This window comes from Canis lupus, chromosome 7 (genome assembly GCF_003254725.2).
Source record: "Canis lupus dingo isolate Sandy chromosome 7, ASM325472v2, whole genome shotgun sequence".
Taxonomy (NCBI): domain Eukaryota; kingdom Metazoa; phylum Chordata; class Mammalia; order Carnivora; family Canidae; genus Canis; species Canis lupus.
The window spans coordinates 1,043,583-1,065,897 of NC_064249.1; the positions used below are offsets into that span (position 1 = coordinate 1,043,583).

Consider the following 22,315-nt stretch of genomic DNA (forward strand, 5'->3'; position numbering starts at 1 on the left):
GTTTGGTGGTTCCTCACAAAGTCAAACATAGTACTACCGCGTGCCCCAGTAATCCACTCCTAGGTATACATACATCCTAAAGAACTGTAAGCAGGGACTAACCCATGTTTACAGCAGTATTCACAATACAGTCAAAAGGTGGAAGCAACCCAAACATCCCTCAATGGATGCATAAATAAAATGTGGTATATACATACAATGGAATAATCAGCTACCCCCAAAAAAGAAATTTTTGCATATGTTACAACATAAATGGACCTTTAAACACTATGCTAAATGAAATAAGACAAAGGACAAACACTGTATGATTTCACTTATAAGAGATACCTAGTAGGCAAATTCAGAGACAGGAAGTAGGACTGTGGTTGCCAGGGCCCTGGGGGAAGGGTAGAATGAGAAGCTATTATTCAATGGGTATTTATGTTGGTGATAATGAAAAAGTTTTGGATATACATAATTGTGATGACTATACAATATTGGACTGTATTTAAATGTCAGTGAACTCTGTACTTACAAGTGGTTAAAGCATAAATAGTATTTTATACATATCTTACCAAATAAAAAAGATCAGATCACAATTAGTAATTACATGCTTACCATGTGTATGGCATTGGGCCAAAAGATAAATGTGTGTTCACCACAGCTACATGGATTTGTTCTCCATTTCACACAGACGTAGGCAAATGGGTAATAGCCTCCTGCCTTCTGTACGGCCACATGTCATTTCCAATACGAGCAGAAAAATGGCCTATTCTGAAATGCTAATCCATTTTCCAGGCCCAATCAGATCCCAAATCACACCCTTTATGAAGAATAGCTTCCGGGGACTTGGAATACTAAAATCAGCATACTTTTTTTTTTTTTTTTGCATACATTTTATTTTTAAGCACACAATAAACACCAAACTTTTCCAGGGCTACTATACCCTCCATGAATTCTTCTCATACAGAATTGGGTAGAATTGGAAGAAGTTGTTTCTGGTGAGGATGGTGATGATCAAGAACCAAGACACAGGAGGGGTGCCTGGGTGGCTCAGTTGATTGAGCATCTGACTCTTGATTTCAGCTTGGGTCATGATCTCAGGGTTGTGGGATCGAGCCCCGTGTTGGGCTCCATGCTCAGCACAGAGTCTGCTTGGGATTCTCTCTGCCTCTCCTGCCCCTACCCCCTGGCTCTCTAAATAAATAAGTAAAACCTTAAAAAAAAAAAAAAAAAAAAGACACAGGAGCCTCAAAGGTAAAGAAAGTTTTACATCTGACATCTTCAAAACCAAGAAATACCATATTTTACTTTCAAAGTAAAGGGTATTTTAACCCTCAATCCATAAAGTATTTACTGAGAAATGATCCATGTTAACTCTGCATAATTCTTCTCATATTTTACTTCAAGTGAGATGAGAGCCTAACTATAAAACATGCAATATTCAACATTCAACTTTGCATTATTTGAATATTTGAGGATGAAGAGTAGAACTCTACAACTTATCTTAAAACAAAGAGCAAGTTCTAGTTTTTTATTGTTTGACAGGACACATAAAACCAGGCAGAGAAATCCCCAAGGAAATGATGGTCACTCTTCATTTGCCCTTTGGTCCTTCATCTTCTAAGCATTTATTATATTTTCTTTTACAGGTATTAGACATTTATTTTTATCACAAATGCAATCCACGTGTGAATAAATAAATGTATTGTCTTTTAACATTCCCCCCCCAATGTTCTTTTAAATAGAAAAAAGAGCTAAGTGTCTCTTCAAAGCCTATTTGGCTATAGCTGTCCCACCTATGGTTTTAAAAACAGACTTTAACTTATCTTCTGAAATTCCTTCTTGAACTACAGCTCATTCTGTTAAAGAAATCCTGGGAAAGAAGTCCTATTGGTATTGTCGATAGTCTCCAAAAGGTGAGGATGGTAACTGGGCTGAAGGCAACTGAGAGGGGTCTTCAGCAAACTGAGGACCTGCAATTAAGAAAGCAAAGCATCTTAAAAACCACCTGAATATTACAATTAAAAAGAACAAGTCTTTGTAGAGAGTAAATCAGTCAACTCAATAAAAATAAAAATAAAATAAAATAAATAATAAAAAAAAAAATAAAAATAAAAATAAAAAATAACATGCTTGCTACCTTAGAGCTGTCCTCTGAAATCTCTACGGCCTAATTCTCATGAGAGTGCCTCCAAATTTGGTAGAACATGACAGCCTGGCTTCCCTTATGCTCCAGAATGAACAGCTCTCCACTGTTATGCCAGGAAAGTCAGATGGATTAATTATAGCAAGAAGTGAATTCAAGTTTTTAAAATAATTGCTGTAACAAGCTGCTACAAAGATGAGAAGAATCTCACACCTCTTGACATATTTTTCAGTAGCTATTTAAAATTATTTTCACAAAGTTTAAGTACCTTAGTCATGTTTTAAGAGAAATCAGTAATCCAGTTATACAGCCAATTAAATAGAGAATGAATTCTGAAAAGGGAAGACATCCCCTAGCTTGCTGTAGAACGAAGTCTTGTAATTTTTAGTTTTCAAAGGATGAGAGAGCCTGTAAACTAATAAAAAAATGGTTGTTTTTTTTTTTTAAATGGTTGTTTTTTTATTAAAAAGAATTATTTATTTGAAAGAGAGAGTGAGTGGGGCAGGGAGTGAGGGAGAGGGAGAGAGAGAGAGAGAGAGACTTAAGCAGACTCTGGGCTGGGCAAGGAGATGGACATGGGGCTCAATCTCATAACCCAGAGATCAAGACCGGAGCTGAAACCAAGAGTTGGATGCTTAACTGACTAAGCCATCCACGCGCTCCAAAAAGAAAATGTGGTTCTAAAAAAAAAAAAAGACTTTTATGGGAATAATCACAACTATTTTCCTCAAGGAAACTAAAGCAGACTAAAACATAACTGTAAAGAGAGAAAGAGGGCAGTGGTAAAATTCCCCGAAGCTTTCCAATACTTCAATCCAATGATTTTTTTTTTTTTTTCACTACAAAAGCATTATCTGTTCTTTTCAGAAAACTAGAGAAAATACTGGGTGAAACAGGTAAACTGAAGATAACCTTTATTACTTAGGTACAGTTTTACCTCATTTTTTTCATTTTTAAAAACCTTTTCATGTCAACTAGAAAAATAGTTGAACTCTTCAAAGATTTCTCCCCAACACAGCTTTTCAGAAACACATCTTCTGTCTCAAATAAAATGCACTATCTTTTAAAGATTTTTCTCTAGGAAAAAATGCTAAAGCAAAATAACCAAGACTAATTTCTACAAGACAATGTAACTTGGGTGCCTGGCTAGCTCAGTCAGTAGAACATGATTGACCTTGGGGTCATGAGTTCAAGCCCCAAGCTTGGCAAAGAACCTACTTAAAAAAAAAAGTTAAAAAGGCAATGTAACTCGTGTTTTTGTTATATTAGTCTCTGAATTTCCAGAAAAAATGAAACTTTTCTGATGTTTTATGTGAAATCTTCTACAAGAAAGTGGTACAAACAAATTAAAAGGCAAAATTAGAAAATGCACATCAGAAGATTATTAACTCAGAAGATTATTAAATGATCAAAAAATAGGAACAGAAGTTGAGAGGATCCAGAAGGTCCCTAGATCATCCCTAGCATCTACTGAGCAGTGTGTTTTACAACTGTGCCAAAAAGACACTGAATCTCTTGCTAGGTGCCTCAGGGAAATCGTATCAAACTAGGAGCTATGATCTATTCCTAACTCTATGCTGAATCTTTTCCAAGCTCCAAAAATAATTTTCAACGTGTGTCGCTATTCTGCATATTTCCTTCCCCAAATGCCAGGTCAAATTTTTCCTATTAAAATCTTCATGATTATCTTTCTGCTTCCTTCCAATATCAAGGAATACTGTCCCTCTATAGACAAAGGGAATGTTGGCTCTTTACAGGCAACAGACGTTTTCTGCAGTTACTAGAAGGTACACAATTTAACAGCTAAGCAGGTATTTCATGACCATGTAATGATCACCCTGCCCACAATTTAACTTTTCCCTATACATCGGTTAAGAGGAACAATTAGCAACAAATTATTTTACCAACTTCTCAAAAAAATTTCCCTGCCAACCCTAGTGATTTCTCAAACATAGCCACTTTCTTCCACTCTATTTCATTCTCTCCAAAGCAAGCAACACAATGAAATCTCATTTATCTGTTAACATGTCAGTTGGTCATCTCCCACAGGAATTAAAGTCCTTATTTAGCACTATATCCCAGCATCCTGACCAGTGCCTGGCACATACATGTATAGTTAAGAGGTTGCTGATGGACTACCATTATTGTACACATCTGCAAGGGTCGATCTTTTTCAAGCCCCTCTAAAATAACTGGTAATTTCTTAGAATGAGCACATGAGCACTGGCAAAACCTAAGAACTGTAAGAAAGATCAATAGCAAACTATCTAACCAAAGCATTTTGGTTACTGTGGTTAAACACAATAATTGTATCCACATCCGCCTTTTCAAATAGAATCAGGGCCTATTATCATAACCCTCATAAACCATGGCAAATGTAGAAATCACAAACCACCACGTTTTAGCAGAAAGACAGGTTTTCTCTAAACATCAAGAGGCCATTCCAGTGTTTGAGATATGGTAGTAAACAGGAAGACTCACCATTGGGAAACTGTGCAGAGGCAAATCTTGTCAACAAGATACCAGCTCCTTCAATTAAAGCTAGGAGAATGCCACCCATCGCAGCTGACCCAACCATAGCCACTGGTCCATCTGAATACATTAATAACAAAGAGATTACTTTAGTAGAAAACTAGTTTAATAAAAGACTTAGTAAACAGCTGTCCATACGGCTACATGCTACCCACGTACCCAAACCTCTTTCTCAGTGACTAAAACCAGGTGTCAACAAACTAAGGCCCTTAGGTCAAATCCAGCCCATTGTCTGTTTATGTGAAGTCTTATTAGCATAGCCATGCTCATTCTTCTACATATAATCTATGGCTGCTTTCATGTTACAGTTGTAAAGCTGAGTATTTGACAAAGACCTCACAGTCCAGAAAGTCTTAAATACTTATCATCTGGCCCTTTACAGAAAAAGTTTGCTGATCCTTGGCCTAAACCACTAAATTCCCCCAAAATTCTGGATTGCTTTCTGTCCCAGCGATCCAGAAGGTGGTTCTAAGCTCTTTACTCATAACAATGCTACATGGCAGGTATGATTATTAACTCCAGAGTACCAATGAGGAAACTATGACACAAAAAGTTTGGCAAACTGCCCAGTCACACACTAGTAAAAGGCAGAACCTGAACCTGAACTGCTCTTAACCACTGTATAGATCAGAACCCCATGCTCTCTCATTCTCAAACATTCCAAATGAATACTCTTATTTTTCCCCCAAATCACCATATACATTCATGCTATACTAAATTAAACAGTGCTCAGTTTTATGTATTACAGATATCACTAAGTTAAGACAGATAAGATTTTCCAAAAAGTCTTGCTTCTACTAGTTTGTACTGATTGCTTACTTCTTGCTGCCAGTATGGCTCCTGTTAAGGCACCACTTGTGATGGAGTTCCAGGGATCTTCTTTCCCTCTGACTTGAACCATACTGCAGTCAATCATGGAAAATAAACCTCCCCAAACTGCAAAGCTACCTATTTTATTTAAAAACAAAAGAAATTTCATTTTTTTCATCTTATATTTAAAATATTACAGCTAAAAATAACTCTAAATAACAACTCTATGTTTTTATTTTTACTTTTATTTTCAACTCTATGTTTTTAAAACTCCCACACTCCAAACAAATACATGCAAACACAAAATTGGATAAGCACTGAACAAAAGTCAGGATACTTATCTTTTCAATAAAGCGTGGGTTGTATTATATCAGCTGGAAAATTAGCAATGGCCCAAAGCCTAAAAGAAATAAGCCAGGCCTAGAAGAGTCAGGCTAAATACAAATCTCCCTTTCAGAACCAAGTATCTCTGTTTAAAAAGCAATAAACACAACAAAGCCACCCTACTTCTTCCCTGTCTCCTTTTCTTTTATAGCTCTACCTTATCTCTATTCTTCTTTTTTCCATTAAATGTCACTAAGCTATATATACTCTGAAAATCAACAGGGATACAAAAAAAATCCAGCTGTCCTAGAATGTATTTTAGGTGTAAGCCAATATGTGCTAAAGTGGCTAACAGATGATACAAATAGAATTATGGAACATCAAGGGGAGAGAAATTACCTTTCCTCTCTTCTTTTTTTTTTTTTTTTTTCCCCTCTCTTCTTTCTATCCTTTATTCCTCGAGTATGAAACTAAACACTAAATCAAGTTATTTGGCACTTAAACTCCTCTAAACACATTAACAATTTTGTCAAATAAAAAACACCCAAACATACACTTATACAAGTACACACAAAATGTAGAAAAACAACCTCAAGATTTTAATCATCACCATTTCTGGGTGACGTGACACAGCACTTCCATTTATTCACGCCTTCTTTATTATCCAAACCCTCTATCATGAGTGCACACAACCTGCACGTATAAAGAGTTGTTATATTTAGTATGATTATAGAAAAACTGCCCAGAAGAGCCCTAGTCACTTTATTCTTTACCCCCTGAAATCTCAAAATAGTAGGGATATGTTAGTAAGGGCAGCACACTGGGTTCCACTAAATGTCAAAACCAGATCATCACCAGAATCCTTTGCCAGTTCTCACATATCCATTAAATCTAGTAGATATAACCAATTAAAGTACAGCATAAGCCCTCGTTTCTGCTCCAATACTAGATACCACATACTACATAAAAATAAACTAGTTCTTTCCTCTAACTCAGTAAATATATGCCCTGGGAGATATCTGATGCCCAGGTATATTAGAATTACCTCACTAAATTCCTCTAACAAGACACTCCCACTCCCTCACAAGTCTGAAACCTGCCCATCCTCCAAGAATAACTGCCAGAGTAAGCTCTGGTTACTGATGAGAATCAGTTTGAGTCCAAGCAGGGTAAGAAGGGTTCTCAAGGAAGGACAGCCTGGCACTGAGTTGAATGCATCCATGTGAAAGGGGCGGCCTGGCGTAGGGTGCCACAGCCCAAGCAGGACAAGGATGGAGGGAGAAGGTAAGAATAAACCCTATGAGGCTAGACTGGGAATTGAGGTCTTGATGTGAGCTCATGATTTTTAACATGTATGTATAAATACAGATATAAATGTGGGTATATATGTTTATGTTGTGGTTAGCTCTATTACAAAGGTCTGGGAACAGCAACACCCCAATAGCAACGATACACTTCGTGCCCAGATTTTGGCTTCTAAATACTATTCTCAACTAAAAGGAACCACAGCTCTTTGGAGAAATAGCTGACTCTGTGGCTGGGGCAGGGAAAGTACCAGGTGAGCCTGGAATATCTTGTTCTAAAATGCAAAAGATGCTTGAAGAATGATGAGTATGTGTCCAAAGCCCCCATGAAATTTCCCCTATGAAAATATAAGACTCTTCAGGATACAACTACGATTTTTCGATGCTGCCTGTCCCCTGGATTTTTACTGGAAAAGCTCATAAATGCTCAGTGAATTAAACTGAAAATGTCGTCCCAGTATTTTTATTTTTGTTCATTTATTTTTAAAGATTTTATTTATTTACTTGAGAAAGAGAAAGCTGAGAGAAAACAGGAGCAGAGGGGAGGGGCAGAGGCAGAAGCAGACTCCCCACTAAGCAGGGATCCCAATGTAGGGTCGGATCCCAGAACCGTGAGATCATGATCTGAGCCAAAGTCAGGTGCCTAACCAACTAAGCCACCCAGGTGCCCCCTCCCCACACACCTTTTTAAAGATATCCCAGTATTTTTTAAAAAGACACCATAAAGATTTCTCAATGGTTTCCTTAAAAAAAGCCAATCCCAAGGATTTGAAATAAATGATCCCAATTCACTTATACCACAACTTACTCTTCTTCTATTTCACCCTGATTATTTTAGAATAGTTTTAGAGTTACAGAAAAGCTGTGAATATAGTACAAAATTCTCATATATCCCACATCCAGTTTCACCAATTTCTAAACATCTTACATTTCCATGGTGCATTTGCACAATTAATGATGCAAAATCAATACAGTATTAAGTGAAGTCCACACTTAATTCAGATTTCTTTAGTTTTTATGACCTTTTTCTGTTCCAGGATACCAAATTACATTTAGTGGTCATGTCTCCTTAAGCTCCTCTTAGCTGTGACATTACCTGGTTGGTTTTTCAATCCACTGAAAAATCCTATTATGATAGAAGCAGCCTCTTATTTTTTATTTTTATTTTTATTCATGATAGTCACACAGAGAGAGAGAGAGAGAGAGGCAGAGACACAGGCAGAGGGAGAAGCAGGCTCCATGCACTGGGAGCCCGATGTGGGATTCGATCCCGGGTCTCCAGGATCACGCCCTGGGCCAAAGGCAGGCGCCAAACCGCTGCGCCACCCAGGGATCCCAGAAGCAGCCTCTAAAAAGACATATAAAAATCTGAATGACTTCTGCTTCTATTGGGCATTCAGGATTTGACATGAGCTTTAATACTACTTATCATTCTTGAACAACATGGTAACCATTAAAGCAAAGGAAAATCAAGTCACTGTTTACCTTCCAAGGGGTATAATTATTATAGAGGAAATAAAAGGAAAAAGATATACCATCACTTCAGCTCTCAGAGCTTCAATTTCCTCATCTGGAAAATGGAGATAATAATAGTTACCTCATGTGTTACTCTAAGGATTAAAATAAAGCTGTAAAACCCTTAGGAGAGTGCTTAGCACATAGCAAGCATTCGATAAATGGCAACCCTTAGCTAGTCTTCCAAAGAAAAATATGCTAAAAACAAAGACAGGAAAAAAAAAAAAAAAAGACAGGACTATTTCTTCTGACATAAATTTAATAGGAGATGACTAAAAGTACTTAGTCTTTTCCATGTGTTCTACATGGTGTCTCCAATCTGACTGTATCTCTGTAAATGAACATAGCCTCCAAGCTTTTTTATCATCTCTCTTCTCCCAACTTCTAAGTAACCAAGTTTAAAAAGTGTCATGAATTCTTTTCAAATTTTTATTGACCTCTGCACAACATAAAACCTAAACTTGGAGAGAAGCCTGAGCAGCATCATCAGTTTCTCTCTCATGAAATGCCAATCCTTCAGATCACATTCTCTTCAGCTTTATATTACCCCAGAAACTATCACTCCTGACTCTCACAAACCTAAGCTTTAAACACACTATCTTCTTTTTGGATAAGAGGAGAAAACAAAAACAAAACAAAAAACAAAAATACCACCGAGTGTTGGAGGGACAGAGATGAAAGTTTCAAATGAATCGATGTAGCAGTTCCAGTTAACTTTCTGAATAAACCATAAATCAAGAAGATCTTACAGAGACAGTAATTTCTAATAAGCCGCTAGACTGAACTAAAACCACTAATTGGTATAAGCTAAAAAAGAAGAAAAAAAAACAGAGCTTCATCTTCAAACAAATAAGAGAAGATAGTCTGAAGTACAAATGGAAAAATTCTGCTTACCTCCCAACTGTGGAGCCCTGGTTTTAATAGCTGTTAAACTCCCTCGTAGTCTGTGGTTTACTCCCTATAGAGAAGCAACGAAAAATAGTAGAAGTACAATACATTTCCAGCCCAATGATATGGTCACCAGTGATATTACCAAATCCAGATTTCAAGTGATGGTAAAATAAGACCATTCACCTACTTACCACTGGAGAATTGCGAAAACCTTTGATTGCTTGAAAGATACCACCACCTATGGTACCCATCGTAAAGGCCCCACCACAATCATCCACAATTCGCCAAGGGCTAAGAACAGGGGAAAAGAAAGAGAGAGAAAGAGATGACTGCATTTTTCATTCATAAACCGCAAAATTTTCTTTGCTAATACAGTAAGGAATGCAACAGATTCCAATTCAGGGCCCACTGCAACCAATAAAATAAACATTTAGACAAAGAAAAAGGATTCTGAATGTATCCATATCTATTCAGTTCTAAGCCATAAGGAATGGAACTGGCTTTAACTCCCCACTGTTAACAGTACTTAATTTTCATTTAAAAATCAGTGCATTCACTAACAGTTGGGCATTGCACAAAAGCAAATAAACAAATGTAGAAATTATGTTATAATCAATGTTGATCCAATCTCCAAAGATCAAAGTAAGCTCTCCTGCTACAGCAAAATTTAAAGTTGAGACTCCCAAAAATGAAGATTCAACAAGGACAGGGGGAGACAAATTTAATAATTTTTTGAAATATGAAATTCTTCCTGTGTTTACTAAGTCCCAGTTAGCACTTAGAATTTTAGTTTGTATTAGGTCCATTTAACACACTGGAATACTCTATTCTCCAATAATTATAAACCCAGCTTGCAAATGTAGCAACCTAACTGTACAACACAATGAAATCTGAATAATGTGACCATAACAGAACTACTATTCTAGGAATCAGGTTTAAAAAAAAGTTTGTCAATGGTTAATTTCATTTTAAACCCACTACAAATAAAAGCTATTTCTTTGATCTAGTCTCAAGGGTCAAACACTATATAATGAGCCTATGAGCAATCTACTCACTCAAGTAAACATGTGAATTCAGTGTAATTGCTGCTGGAGAATTTGAATGAATAATTTCTGATTTTGGTGGATAGGAATACAAAACCTTGCAGTCAAAACATACTCAAGTATAATACAAATGAGGAATGACTTGTACGGAGTATCTTATGCACATACTCCAAGTGTCAGCAGGATGCTTTGGGGCCTTGCTAATAGCAAGGCCTGCTTTATGAGCTAAAAGCAGAATCAGAAACACCTCAGTTTCACCGACCTGCAGACTCTCAAGACTTTACCCAGAACCTACTGAATCAGAGTCTATAGTTCAAGGTGACTTGATTTCACTTTAACAGTTTAAGCAGCAGAGCTTAGAGACTAAAAATGATTAGGAAAATTTCTTTAAAATGGTAGAAACACTAATAGGAAATATAAAACACAAAGGAAATGAATTAGCGACTCCCTCTGAGTGGTGGGCCAGTAACTAAAAGATCTAGTCCACATGATCTTATTAGTTCGGGATTAAAAAAATCGGTAAAGAACAGCAGGATGCAGATCAGAAGACAACCAGAGTATTCCAAGAGAGATGTCCAAAGTAAAGGCAAGACGGAAATAGTTTCTGCACAAACTCTGGCTAAATCAAAATGTTCCTACAAAGAAGTAATGAGCTACACAAAAGGTTGAAGCTAGACTCTAAAAGAATGGAAATACTAGACAAATACAAGTAACAGAGAACAAGTAACAATGCAATTAAGTTATTTATTAAGTATGAACTATGTTTTAGGTGCCTTCATTCAAACAAGACCTATGATTTTCAAGAAAGTTAGGTTATTCTCTGATAGAATCTCTAAGCTTTTAACTTTGCAAAAAAGGGTATTCCTGTCTCCTCCATTTTACACGAGTAGAGGCTCTGACAGATTAATTCGCCCAAGATCATATAGGTAGTAATTAGCACAATTTTTAAAAAATTTTTAATTTTATTTATTCATGAGAGACACAGAGAGAGAGAGAGAGGCAGAGACACAGGCAGAGGGAGAAGCAGGCTCCACGCAGAGAGCCTGACGTGGGACTCGATCCCAGGTCTCCAGGATCACACCCCGGGCTGCAGGTGGCGCTAAACCGCTGTGCCACCGGGGCTGCCCGTAATTAGTACAATTTAAATAGAAAATCTAGGACTCCAAAGCTCCAAATCCTTCCCCTTAGGTCACACAGACTGTGGGTTTTTTAAAAGAAACATATGGTAAGAGGAAGTATTTATTTTTTTAAAAGATTTTTTCATTTATCTGAGAGAGCACGCACAAACGGGGAGGCGGAGAGGGAGAGGGAGAAGCAGATTCCTCACTTAGCAGGGAGCCCCAGGATACCGTGGGGCTCAGTCCTGGACCCTGGGATCATGACCTGAGCCGAAGACAGACCTGACTGAGCCACCCAGACGCCCCTAAAAGGAAGTATTTAGAAAGATTAAGTCCATATGATGTATTAAAGTGGGCTGGAGGGAAGGAGAGCAATTGGAAAGCTATTATAAAAGACATTAAGGATGTCATGTACGATAGTGACAATACGCATATGGTGTACCTGTTTAGAGGTGGGGGGTGTGCGGGGAGGAAAGAGATGCTTGTAGTTCGAGGCTGGTGGACTTGGGAAAACACTCTTACCAAACAGGGCAGTGCAGAAGATTAAAGCAGTTTTGACTACAAAACCAACCAGACAATTGACTGTATTCCTTCAGGACATACGTACTCAGAGAAAGGGACCACCTAATCAGTGGATGAAAACTCATTATTTTTATGACATCTTTAACTCAACAAAGTCAAAAAAATTCAGCCTCGCTTCCTCTTCCTCCGAGCGGCCTGAGGTGACCTCCAGAGATGGTTCGCTACTTGCTGGACCCAAAAAACCCTACAAAATCATGCAAGTTGAGAGGTTCAAATCTTCGTGTTCACTTTAAGAACACACATGAAACTGCCCAAGCCATCAAGGGTATGCATATTCGAAAAGCCACCTAGTATCTGAAAGATGTCACTTTGCAGAAGCAGCGTGTGCCATTCCGTCGCTACAACGGTGGAGTTGGTAGGTGTGCGCAGGCCAAACACTGGGGCTGGACACAGGGTCAGTGGCCCAAGAAGAGTGCTGAATTTTTACCGCACATGCTTAAAAATGCGGAGTGTAATGCCGAACTTAAGGGTTTAGATGTAGATTCTCTGGTCATTGAGCACATCCAGCTGAACAAAGCCCCCAAGATGCGACGTAGAACCTGCAGGGCTCACGGCCGGATTAACCCATACATGAGCTCTCCCTGCCACATCGAGAGGATTCTTACTGAAAAAGAGCAGATTGTTCCTAAACCAGAAGAGGAGGTTGCACAGAAGAAAAAGATATCCCAGAAGAAACTGAAGAAACAAAAACTTACGGCCCCGGGAGTAAATTCTGCACAGAATAAATGAAAAAAAAAAAAAAAAAATTCAGCCTCCTGCCTGCCTGTGTCATTATGTCACATCCAACAGCAGCTGATGACAAGTCCACAGCGTGCCGAATTCTGCGTATGTAAGCACTGATTTGGGAGGAGAGATCGTTACGTTTGGTGATTTTAAAGAGCCAGAAGGTGCTGAAACATGCGCTGTACCCCGTTTGAGGGATTTTAAAAAAAAAAAAAAAAAAAAGAGGGCAGCCCGGGTGGCTCAGCGGTTTGGCACCTGCCTTGGGCCCAGGGCGTGATCCTGGAGACCTGGGATCGGGTCGCACGTCGGGCTCCCTGCATGGAGCCTGCTTCTCCCTCTGCCTTTGTCTCTGCCTCTCTCTGTGTCTCTCATGAATAAATAAGTAAAATCTTTAAAAAAGGGCACAAGGCAGGTAACATGGCTGCCGATGGTCAGGTCCTAGGCACTTTCACAGGTTGAGGGCATCTCGGCTTTTGCTCTAACACCATAACCCAGGCGGTTAACCCAAACAGCAAGACTTGATTTCTCTCTTACGCCGCCCCCCCCCCCCCCGGGAGACCTTAAATTTGGACAACCTGAGACTTCTGACAGCAATTGCGAGCTTCGGGAACTATTATTATTTTTTAAGATTTTATGTATTTATCCATGAGAAACACGGGGCGGGGGGCAGCGACACGGGCAGACGGGGACGCAGGCGCCCACGCAGGACTCGAGCCCAGGACCCCGGGGGTCACGCCCTGGGGGAGCCCATCATGCTTCCACGCCTGGAACCTGTAAAGCGGCGAGCACGGGGGCCTGGCCCGACACTGAACCGGTGCACGGATTCCCCCCGCCCACGGCCCTCGGCGAGCGCCCCCGCCCGCAGCGCCTTCTGCCCCGCAGGTAGCCCCCAAGGGAGGGCCCCAAGCTCCGCCCCCGGGGGGGCTCTGCTCGGCCCCAGCACGGCCCCGAGGACGGCCTTGCGAGGCCCACGGTCCCCTCCCCCGCGGCGGGCACAGGGGCGCCCCAGCGAGCCCCGCGCCCGCAGCAAGGTCGCCAGCGCGCCGGCTGTTGGCGGCCACCCACGCCGCGTCGGCAGGCCTGCGACTGAGCTCAGCCGGCACGTCCCGCCCCCCGACGGCGGGGAACCGGCACCACCGGCCCACAGGGCGGGCGCAAGGCAAGCGCGCGGGGGAGGCTCACCAGGGCTCCCTCGCGTACTCCTCCATCTTGACTCCGCCGGCGCGAGGGATGCCGGGCCAGCTGGGCGGAGCCTGACCCCGGCGGCGGAAGTGACCTCAGAGGAGGGCGCTCCAGCGTGTGTGGATTGGCTCGGCGTTTTTCCCTGCAACCAATGGGAGCAGCGAGGGGGCGGGGCAGCGACGCTGCGGGCAGAGCTGGCCCCGCCCCGGTCCCCACCCCCACCCCACCCCCACTCCGGAGGCTGCGGGTCTGGGCTCCGGGCTTGGGCCGCGCGACCCGGGGGCGACCCGGTGGCCTGGGGTCCGGGCGGCCCGGACTCGGCTGAGATGAGATGAGCCGCGCGGCATTCCGCTAGGGCTCACCAGACTTCCTAAGTGCCTTTCTTTTAATTTTAATCTTAATTTTTTTTTCTTTTTTCTTTCTTTTTTTTTTTTACCACCTTGGCTGCTACCTGGGAATTAATCTCCGCTAATTCGCTGTGGTTTCTGAAGCTGTCACCAACTCGGCGGAGCGGGAGCCGGAGCCCGGCAGCCGGTGTCAGGCCCTCGGTCACAGCGCGGACCTTCCATAAATTTTTTTTTTTAAGATTTTTTTTTTTAGATTTTAATTATTTATTTATGATGGACATAGAGAGAGAGAGAGGCAGAGACACAGGCAGAGGGAGAAGCAGGCTCCATGCAGGGAGCCCGACGCGGGATTCCATTCCAGGACCCCGGGGTCACGCCCTGGGCCCAAGGCAGGCGCTAAACCGCTGAGCCACCCAGGGATCCCCCCCCCCCTTTTTTTTTTAAAGATTTAAATTATTTATTCATGAGACACACAGAGAAGCCGAGACCCAGGCCGAGGGAGAAGCAGGCTCTGTGCAGAGAGCCCAGCGTGGGACCTGATGGGTGACCCCGGGGTCACGACTTAGGCCGCAGGCAGATGCTGACCCGCTGAGCCCCCCGGGGATCCCCATGAATGCTTTCCAACTGGACTTACCTGGGCCACCTTTGAGTGCTGTGACCGGTTTGGGACCCTCCATCGAAGGGACGAGGACCACAGACCCTCCTCCAGGCCACGCTCCAAAAGACATCACCAGAAGATATGCCGGGTGGGCGTTTGGCTCAGAAAAGAGGAGGCCAGAAGGGTGGGAACCACCAACCTCTTTTAGCTGACAGTCAACAAAACCTTGGTCACGGGATGTTCGCTGAAGGAACTCTCCTCCGTTCCTTACTTTTGAGATTGACTTTAAAATATATGTTTGCAATGGAGTGTTCCTCAGCCATCAGGAAGGGTGAATACCCACCGTTTGCTTCGGCGTGGATGGAACTGGAGGGTATTATGCTGAGTGAAGTCAATCAGTCGGAGAAGGACAAATATTATATGGTCTCATTCATTTGGGGAATATAAAAATAGTAAATGGGATCATAGGAGAAAGGAGAGACAATGAGTGGGAAATATCAGAAACGGAGACAGGACATGAGAGACTCCTGACTCTGGGAAAGGAACAAGGGGTGGTGGAAAGGGAGGTGGGCAGGGGGACGGGGTGACTGGGTGACGGGCACTTAAGAGGGGGCACTTGCCGGGAGGAGCACTGGGTGTTATGCTCTATGTTGTCGAACTCCAATAAAAAAAATATACAAAAGTAAATAAATAAAAATTGGCAGAGGGACTGAAGAGACATTTTCCCAAAAAAGACGTACAGATGGCAACACTGAAGATGCTCAACATCACTCATTATCAGGAAAATGCAAATCAAACCGTAATGAGATACCACCTTTTTTTTTTTAAAGATTTTATTTATTTACTCATGAGAGACACGGAGAGAGAGGCAGAGAGATAAGCAGGCTCCATGCAGGGAGCCCAGTGCAGGACTTGATCCCGGGACCATGGGATCACGCCCTGGGCTGAAGGTGGTGCTAAACCACTGGGCCACCCGGGTTGCCCCGAGCTACCACCTTCTATTTGTCAGAATGGCCACTACCAAATAGACAAGAAATAACAAGTACGTGGCAACAAGAGAACCATGGTGCGTCACTGGTGGGAATGTAAACTGGTGCAGCCAGTATGGAAAACGGTATGGAGGCTCCTTGAAAAATTAAAAATACAACTACCATAAAAAAATAAATAAAATAAAATATATGTTTGTTTATTTAATGGGAAAAGTTAGTGCGGTCCATAGGGAACTGCAGTGAACAGGGGAGTACCCACAGGGTCTTGAAAAATAAAGTAAGCAGATAACACTGAACCCTCCACTGAACTGAAGATCGTCGGTGACATGTTTCTTTATGTGAAAAGAACAGTTCACTCTAGTCATCTGATTTGGATGTGTAAAGTCCAAGAAGTCTTTGTTTGGAATGTGACTGTAATTAAAAACCTTTAAATCTAATTAATTGTACAGGCTGAAGAGAGAATGTGGGAGATGGGCAACAAGAGGAGTCAGAAAGCAAGAATTTGATAGTTAGCACTCCAGGCCTACTGGGTATGAATATTTCAGTAACTAGAGATTGGCATTCTCATGGGGCAAAGATATTTTTTCCTGGTCTCACCAGGACCCAAGTGAAATACTCCTTAGCTCTAGCTACCTCTTTTGCGATTCGTCCATATTCATTCCGCAGTCTTCTGATTGTTATTTGGTTTCTGGATAGATGTTCCTTTAAGAGAGAATTTCCTGGCCTGTGCTCAAAACTATTCTTGTGCACGTGGTAGTTACACTAGTTTATGCATCTGCCTCCTGTGAGCTGGGTTCTTTTGAATCAAATCAATCACCAGGGATGGTGATAATACTTAGTTTGTGAGTTTGCAAAGCTGAGCGCCCGACTGTAGGCTGTGGTTACCCAGCTCACTTCATGCCAACAGTCCCTATCCGAGACTGAGTCTCGGGTCCTTGACCTTTTCTCAAGGACCCCTACTCCGCAAGGGATCCTTGAGAGAAGGTCAAAGACATGAAGGAATGACGGGAGAAGGAGAAGGGGTCCTTGAGAGAAAATCATAATAAAGGTGAGGGGAGTTTGAACTAGTGACTCAACACAGCGGGGTGTGTTGGTGAAAGTTAGTTCTCTGGGCCCCACTGGAGGCTGTTGCCGGAACCCCCTGTGATCCAGGTCCTCTGAGTATTGCTTTGGGGAAAATAGCTCCATGTAGAACTAAACAAACTGTGACTCTGGGGCCTGTTTTGCTGTGAGATTTTCCTATAAGGGGAAAGGAAGGTGAGCTCAAGGTGAGGAAGAAGGCAAAGAACAGGAGATTGTCCCTCGCGCCTCAAGAAACTGCCTGGATGAAGTAGCCAAGTGTGGCAGGAGCACTGGTGCCTTCTTTCCCACTCGGAAGTCATTATCTACCCCACAATTAGTCATCCCCCACAGTCAGCTCTTATTCATCCTCCACTCTTGTACAGTCAGACCGTTCTTGGGGGGGGGGGCACTGATAAAGCCTAAGATTGGCGAGGGGTGGCCGTTTGATAGATACCGAGGGTGCGCGGGTAATGCTGAACCAAGAGAAACCAGAGGGATTCTAACCCAAGCGAATTATAAGACCCTTACTCTGTGCTCAAGATTGTCCTTAGCTTTAGGATTAGGGTGGAGAGAGGACCAAAAATATCGGCGTGCTTGCTGCCCTCAGGGTCCTCAATATGTATTTGGAGAGAAAGAATGCACTCTCGAGAAATAGTAGGGTCAAGATCATAAAAATGCCAAAATGTGTGACACAACGTGGTAAGTGCTAGAGGCACTGGGAGGAGAGAGGGAGCCCTGGGGGCCCGAGTGCGCTCACAAAATGTGCAGGACAAACTGGCATTTAAGCCGCAGCCTGAGGAATGCTCAGATTTTGATCAGTGGAGAGAAAGGCAATAGAGGTAGAGGGGATGGTGGCAACTGCGTGTGGGCAGGAAGGAACAGGCGCTGTCCTGGGCGGGGAGCTGGTCCCACCGCAGAGTAGAACAGCAAAGCAGCAAGAAAGAAGCTGTATCAGGGGATCAAGTTCGGGGCAGCCTGGGGCGGGCGGGCGGGCCTCAGCGGGTTAGCACCGCCTTAGGCCCAGGGCATGATCCTGGAGACCTAGAGTCCCACGTCGGGCTCCCTGCATGGAGCCTGCTGCTCCCTCTGCCTGCGTCTCTGCCTCTCTCTCTCTCTGTGTCTCTCATGAATAAATAAATAAAATCTTTTTTTTTTTTTAAAGGGGGGATCAAGTTCTAGGGCCGAAGACATGGAGAATGACCAAGAAGCAAGATGGGAAGTGTAAGCTGCCTCGGGAGGTTGCGCTTCCTGGATCTCTCATGCGTCCATACATCTAAGCGTTAAGAACTAACTTCCTTCAGAGGCTCCTTTCAAGAACGTTTACAGAAGCCAACGGCCTCGGAGAGCTGGACGGGGACTTCCTCTGGAGCAGACCCGATTACAGGGTAACACAGGCAGAGATGTCTCCCTTCCCTCCTTGGACCAGATTTGTTTCCCTTCCAGGGTAGTGAAAACTTACTGCAGCTTTATCTCCTTTATTAATACAGCTGAAGGACTTCATTCTAGAAGGATGCAGTGAGGTCATAGGGTGAGGAGCAGGCCTGAAATAGTTTCTGCGGGGAGTGTGCAAGAGAATAAACCACAAATGAGAAAAAGAACCAAGAATGCTTCTTTCTACACAGACCCAACCCATGGAGGAAGGGGGATGGACATTTTCAAAATGTGCACCTCCGAATCACTCCGTACCTGCAGGCCTCCTGGACCTATGCAGGCCGAGCTCCACTGAGCCAGGGGTTAGGGGCGGTCCTAAAGGGTTTTGTCTACCTCCGAGTCACAGGCCACGGATGCGGCTCCAAATGCCCAGTCCTGCCTGGTCCCATCACTGAGAATCTCAAATTGGCATGGACAAGTGAAGCTCACAGTAGAGCCGACTCTTGGGTTTGGGATCACAGTCTGTGACTGGCACCTCTCTGGTGGGCAAAGAGGATTCAGCCAGGGTGAGGGTGGGGGTGGCAATCTCTTGTCTCTACCGTCTCGCCTTCCCCCTTGCTCTCGGGGGGAGGACATTCATCTGCGCTGCCTCAGAGCTCCCCTCTGCCCATCTCCACTCACGCCGGGAGTGCTGGACCAGGCCAGTGTCTTGCTTCCAGAGACAAAGTCGGCTGCTCTCGAGAAACTTCCAGCTTCCCCTAGAAGAAGCACGATTCCATATGAACTACCAGTATATTGAGTGCTGACAACGTGTCTGATGCCATTACGTGCGTAGCAAACATTATCTTATTTAATCTATTTAATAATTCTGTAACCCTGGGCAGTCGGGTCCTTTTTTTCTCTTTGGGCAGGTACTTTTATCTTTTATTTATTTTTTTTTGAGAGGGGGGGCAGGTACTTTTAATGTCTTCATTCCCCACTTGGGGCTCCTAAGGCTCAGAGAGGTCAAATAACTTACTGAAGGTCGCACATCTGAGATTTGAGCACATGTCACTGGCCTCCAGAGCCCGTGGTCTTACCTGCTATACCATCCTGCCACTGCCACCCTCTGCCCCTGCAAGTGGGCCTTTCCTGGTCATCCAGGCCAGGTAAGAACCACCCTAAGCATCATTTACACTGGTTGCAATTCCCTGTGCCCACTGCCACTACCACCACTGATTTGGCTAGGAGATTGGAGGCCTCCCTTCCTTCCTTCCTTCCTTTCCCCTTCATTCTAGCACAGCAGTTCTTGTTTTTCTCTGGGGAGAAGCTATGCCAGGATGCCCCGGCACGCGAGACGTAAATGTTTCAGGTGGAAGTGGATTCGAAGCTTGGACAATTCTTGCCGGCCACCGAGTGGGCGGGCAGCGGTCCCTCACTGAAGGGGCTGGAGGAGCCTGTACTCCTGGGCTCTGGGCTCCTCACTGTGAGGCCTTCAAGGGAAGACTCTCAGGCTCTGTGAGCTCACAGTCCCCGCGGCTCCAGGGAGCAGAACACTTCAAGCGGAGTCGGAACAGAAAAGTGACCTTTTTTTTTTTTTTTTAAGATGTTATTTATTTATTTTTGAGAGACACAGAGAGAAGCAGAAACACAGAGGGAGCCTGATGCGGGACTCGATCTGGGACTCCAGGATCACGCCCTGAGGCAAAGGCAGGTGCCCAACTGCTGAGCCACCCAGGCTGGAGCGACCTGTTTTGAATTGCGGGCCCCGAGGCAGCGAGATGCAAGGGTTTCTGTGCAGGAGCATTGGTTAGGAGGCCCTGAGTCCCGCCTTGAGGTTTGGAGGTGGTGGATTTATTTTCTGAAGAGACCACTGGACCCAGAGGGTAGGTCACGTCGACCACATGGTACAAAGAAGGCTGCCCCCGGGGACGGGGACGGAAGGCGGCTATTTGCAGTCAGGCCCTGATTGCTTTTGGGGGGAGGAGTGAACATTATTGGCAAAAAGCCTAAGAAAGAAAAATCTTTGGAAGCTGGAAAGAGAGCTGCTTTTAGTGGACTGGGGACTAGAGGTTGGCCAAGGCGGCTCCAGAGCCAGGGATCCCAGAAGATGATGCCTCTTCCAGAAAGTTCCTGCCAGAGAAGAGAGTGAAGACTGAGTGACCCAAGGTGGGGTTGGGCTAGAGGCTTGTTGGCAGGTGCAGGACGCATCCCTTCCACCCGACGTATCAAACTGGAGCCCGCCTCAGGCCAGCTCAGGTCCTCTGCTGTACCCCCTGGGCTGCCCACCCTCCCTGCTCCCTGCAAAACTACCGCGTCCTCAGTTGGACTCTTAACAATTGCTTGCACCTGTCTTGCTTTACTTTGCCTTATAGTATAATTCATTTTTGCGCCATAAATTATACATTTTCAAGAGAATAAGCATGTTGTAATTATTTCTCTCACGCCATAGCGCCGGGCAGGCTATGTATACGTGGCAGTGGCTAAGTTATGTGTGTGTGAGTGAGAACCAGGTGAGAAAGGGGGTGTGTGTGTTGAAGGTACTTACGGCTGAAGGAGAGAAAGAGAAAGATGAGAGAAGAGGTGGGAGGGGGAGAAGACAGGAACCCAGGAAGCGAGGAAATAAATAATCGTAAATAACTGGGTAAAAGATTATAATAACTGCCAATAATCGTTGTGTGTTTGCCACGTACCAGGTATAGCAGCTGCCTGGTTCACGTGCGTGTTTGAACCTGAGGTTCACAACAATCTTACAAGGTTGGTACCTTGGGGGCGCCCGGGTGGCTCAGCGGTAGAGCGTCCACCTGTGGCTCAGGCCGTGACCCCGGGATCCCGGGATCGAGTCCCGCATTGGGCTCCCGCAGGGAGCCTGCTTCTCCCCCTGCCTGTGTCTCTGCCTCTCTCTGCGTGTCTCTCTCAGGAATAAATAAACAAAATCTAAAAAAAAAAAAAAAACAGAACAAAAACAAGGTTGGTACCATGGCTGGCCCCGTTTCAACCACGTGACCCCTGAGTAGCAATACCTGCAGGCTGAACTAGGAAACATCCTGCTCTCCAGCCTCCCCTAGTTGTGTTTCCTTATGGCCGCTGTACTTCTCTTTTAAGGCATTTTGTAGGCTTATAATTTTTTAATGATTTATTTGAAATTATTTATTAACCATCTTCACTGACAGAAAGCAAGCTGCGGGAAGGCGGGGAGCACACCGATCCTCTTAAGTAGGTTCCACACCCGACATGGGGCTTGAACTCAGGATCCTGGGATCAAAAATCAGATGCTCTTCCGACTGAGCCAGGCAGGCACTCTGGTTTTCTATCTTTAGTTCCAGGCCGTGCCCTTAGAACCGACACATAGTAAGCACTCGATAAATACGATAAATACGTACTTCCTGACTCTAGGACAGAACAAGGACTGCTTTTTAAAAAGGACAGCCCCTGGGCAGCCCGGGGGGCGCAGAGAGGTTCAGCGCCGCCTTCCGCCCAGGGCATGATCCTGGAGTCCCGGGATCGAGTCCTGTGCCGGGCTCCCTGCATGGGGCCTGCTTCTCCCTCTGCCTGTGTCTCTGCCTCTCTCTCTGTGTGTCTCTAATAAATAAATAAATAACCTTTAAAAAAATAAAGATTACAAAAATAAAAAGGACAGCCCCCAGGATTGTCCAAGCCCTTCCTCTTGGGGCCACCGGCCTCGCCTCTGCACCCTGGTCCTGCCAGGCACTGCCATCCCCTCCTCAGCCTTCACCTAAAGCTGGACTTGTGGGCGTTAAAGGCAGGGCCAAGTTTTTGTCCCAGACGATCCCTGGACTCAGCAAATGCTGATCAG

General features: G+C 44.0%; 1 protein-coding gene and 1 pseudogene across 4 annotated transcripts; one reads left to right on the forward strand and one right to left on the reverse strand.

Annotated features, from left to right (window-relative positions):
- Window positions 1-1,230: 1,230 nt before the first annotated feature.
- TIMM17A (translocase of inner mitochondrial membrane 17A) lies at window positions 1,231-14,308 on the reverse strand. 4 transcript variants are annotated; one of them, XM_025458546.3, is made up of 6 exons: window positions 14,153-14,308; window positions 9,696-9,795; window positions 9,508-9,571; window positions 5,480-5,608; window positions 4,610-4,720; window positions 1,231-1,955 (listed from the first exon to the last, which is right to left on the reverse strand). In XM_025458546.3, the coding sequence occupies exons 1-6, from the start codon at window positions 14,176-14,178 to the stop codon at window positions 1,870-1,872; spliced, it is 516 nt and encodes a 171-aa protein (XP_025314331.1). In that variant the 5' UTR covers window positions 14,179-14,308; the 3' UTR covers window positions 1,231-1,869. The 4 variants fall into 4 exon arrangements, with proteins under 4 accessions (XP_025314331.1, XP_025314332.1, XP_048967969.1 ...); XM_049112012.1 differs by lacking the exons at window positions 1,231-1,955; window positions 4,610-4,720 and adding an exon at window positions 8,634-8,668; XM_035718587.2 differs by lacking the exons at window positions 1,231-1,955; window positions 4,610-4,720; window positions 5,480-5,608 and adding exons at window positions 6,440-6,487; window positions 8,634-8,668.
- Window positions 12,363-12,976, forward strand: LOC112667066 (60S ribosomal protein L17-like; annotated as a pseudogene).
- Window positions 14,309-22,315: the final 8,007 nt, after the last annotated feature.

Bases quoted from the DNA above. Each gene is read 5' to 3' on its own strand.
- TIMM17A (XM_025458546.3), bottom strand. From the start codon at position 14,178: ATGGAGGAGTACGCGAGGGAGCCCTG. The intron at 9,572-9,695 runs GTAAGTAGGTGA...GCTTCTCTATAG, and splicing joins GTTTTCGCAATTCTCCAGTG to GGAGTAAACCACAGACTACG. The intron at 5,609-9,507 runs GTAAGCAGAATT...TAAATAAAATAG, and splicing joins CAGGGCTCCACAGTTGGGAG to GTAGCTTTGCAGTTTGGGGA.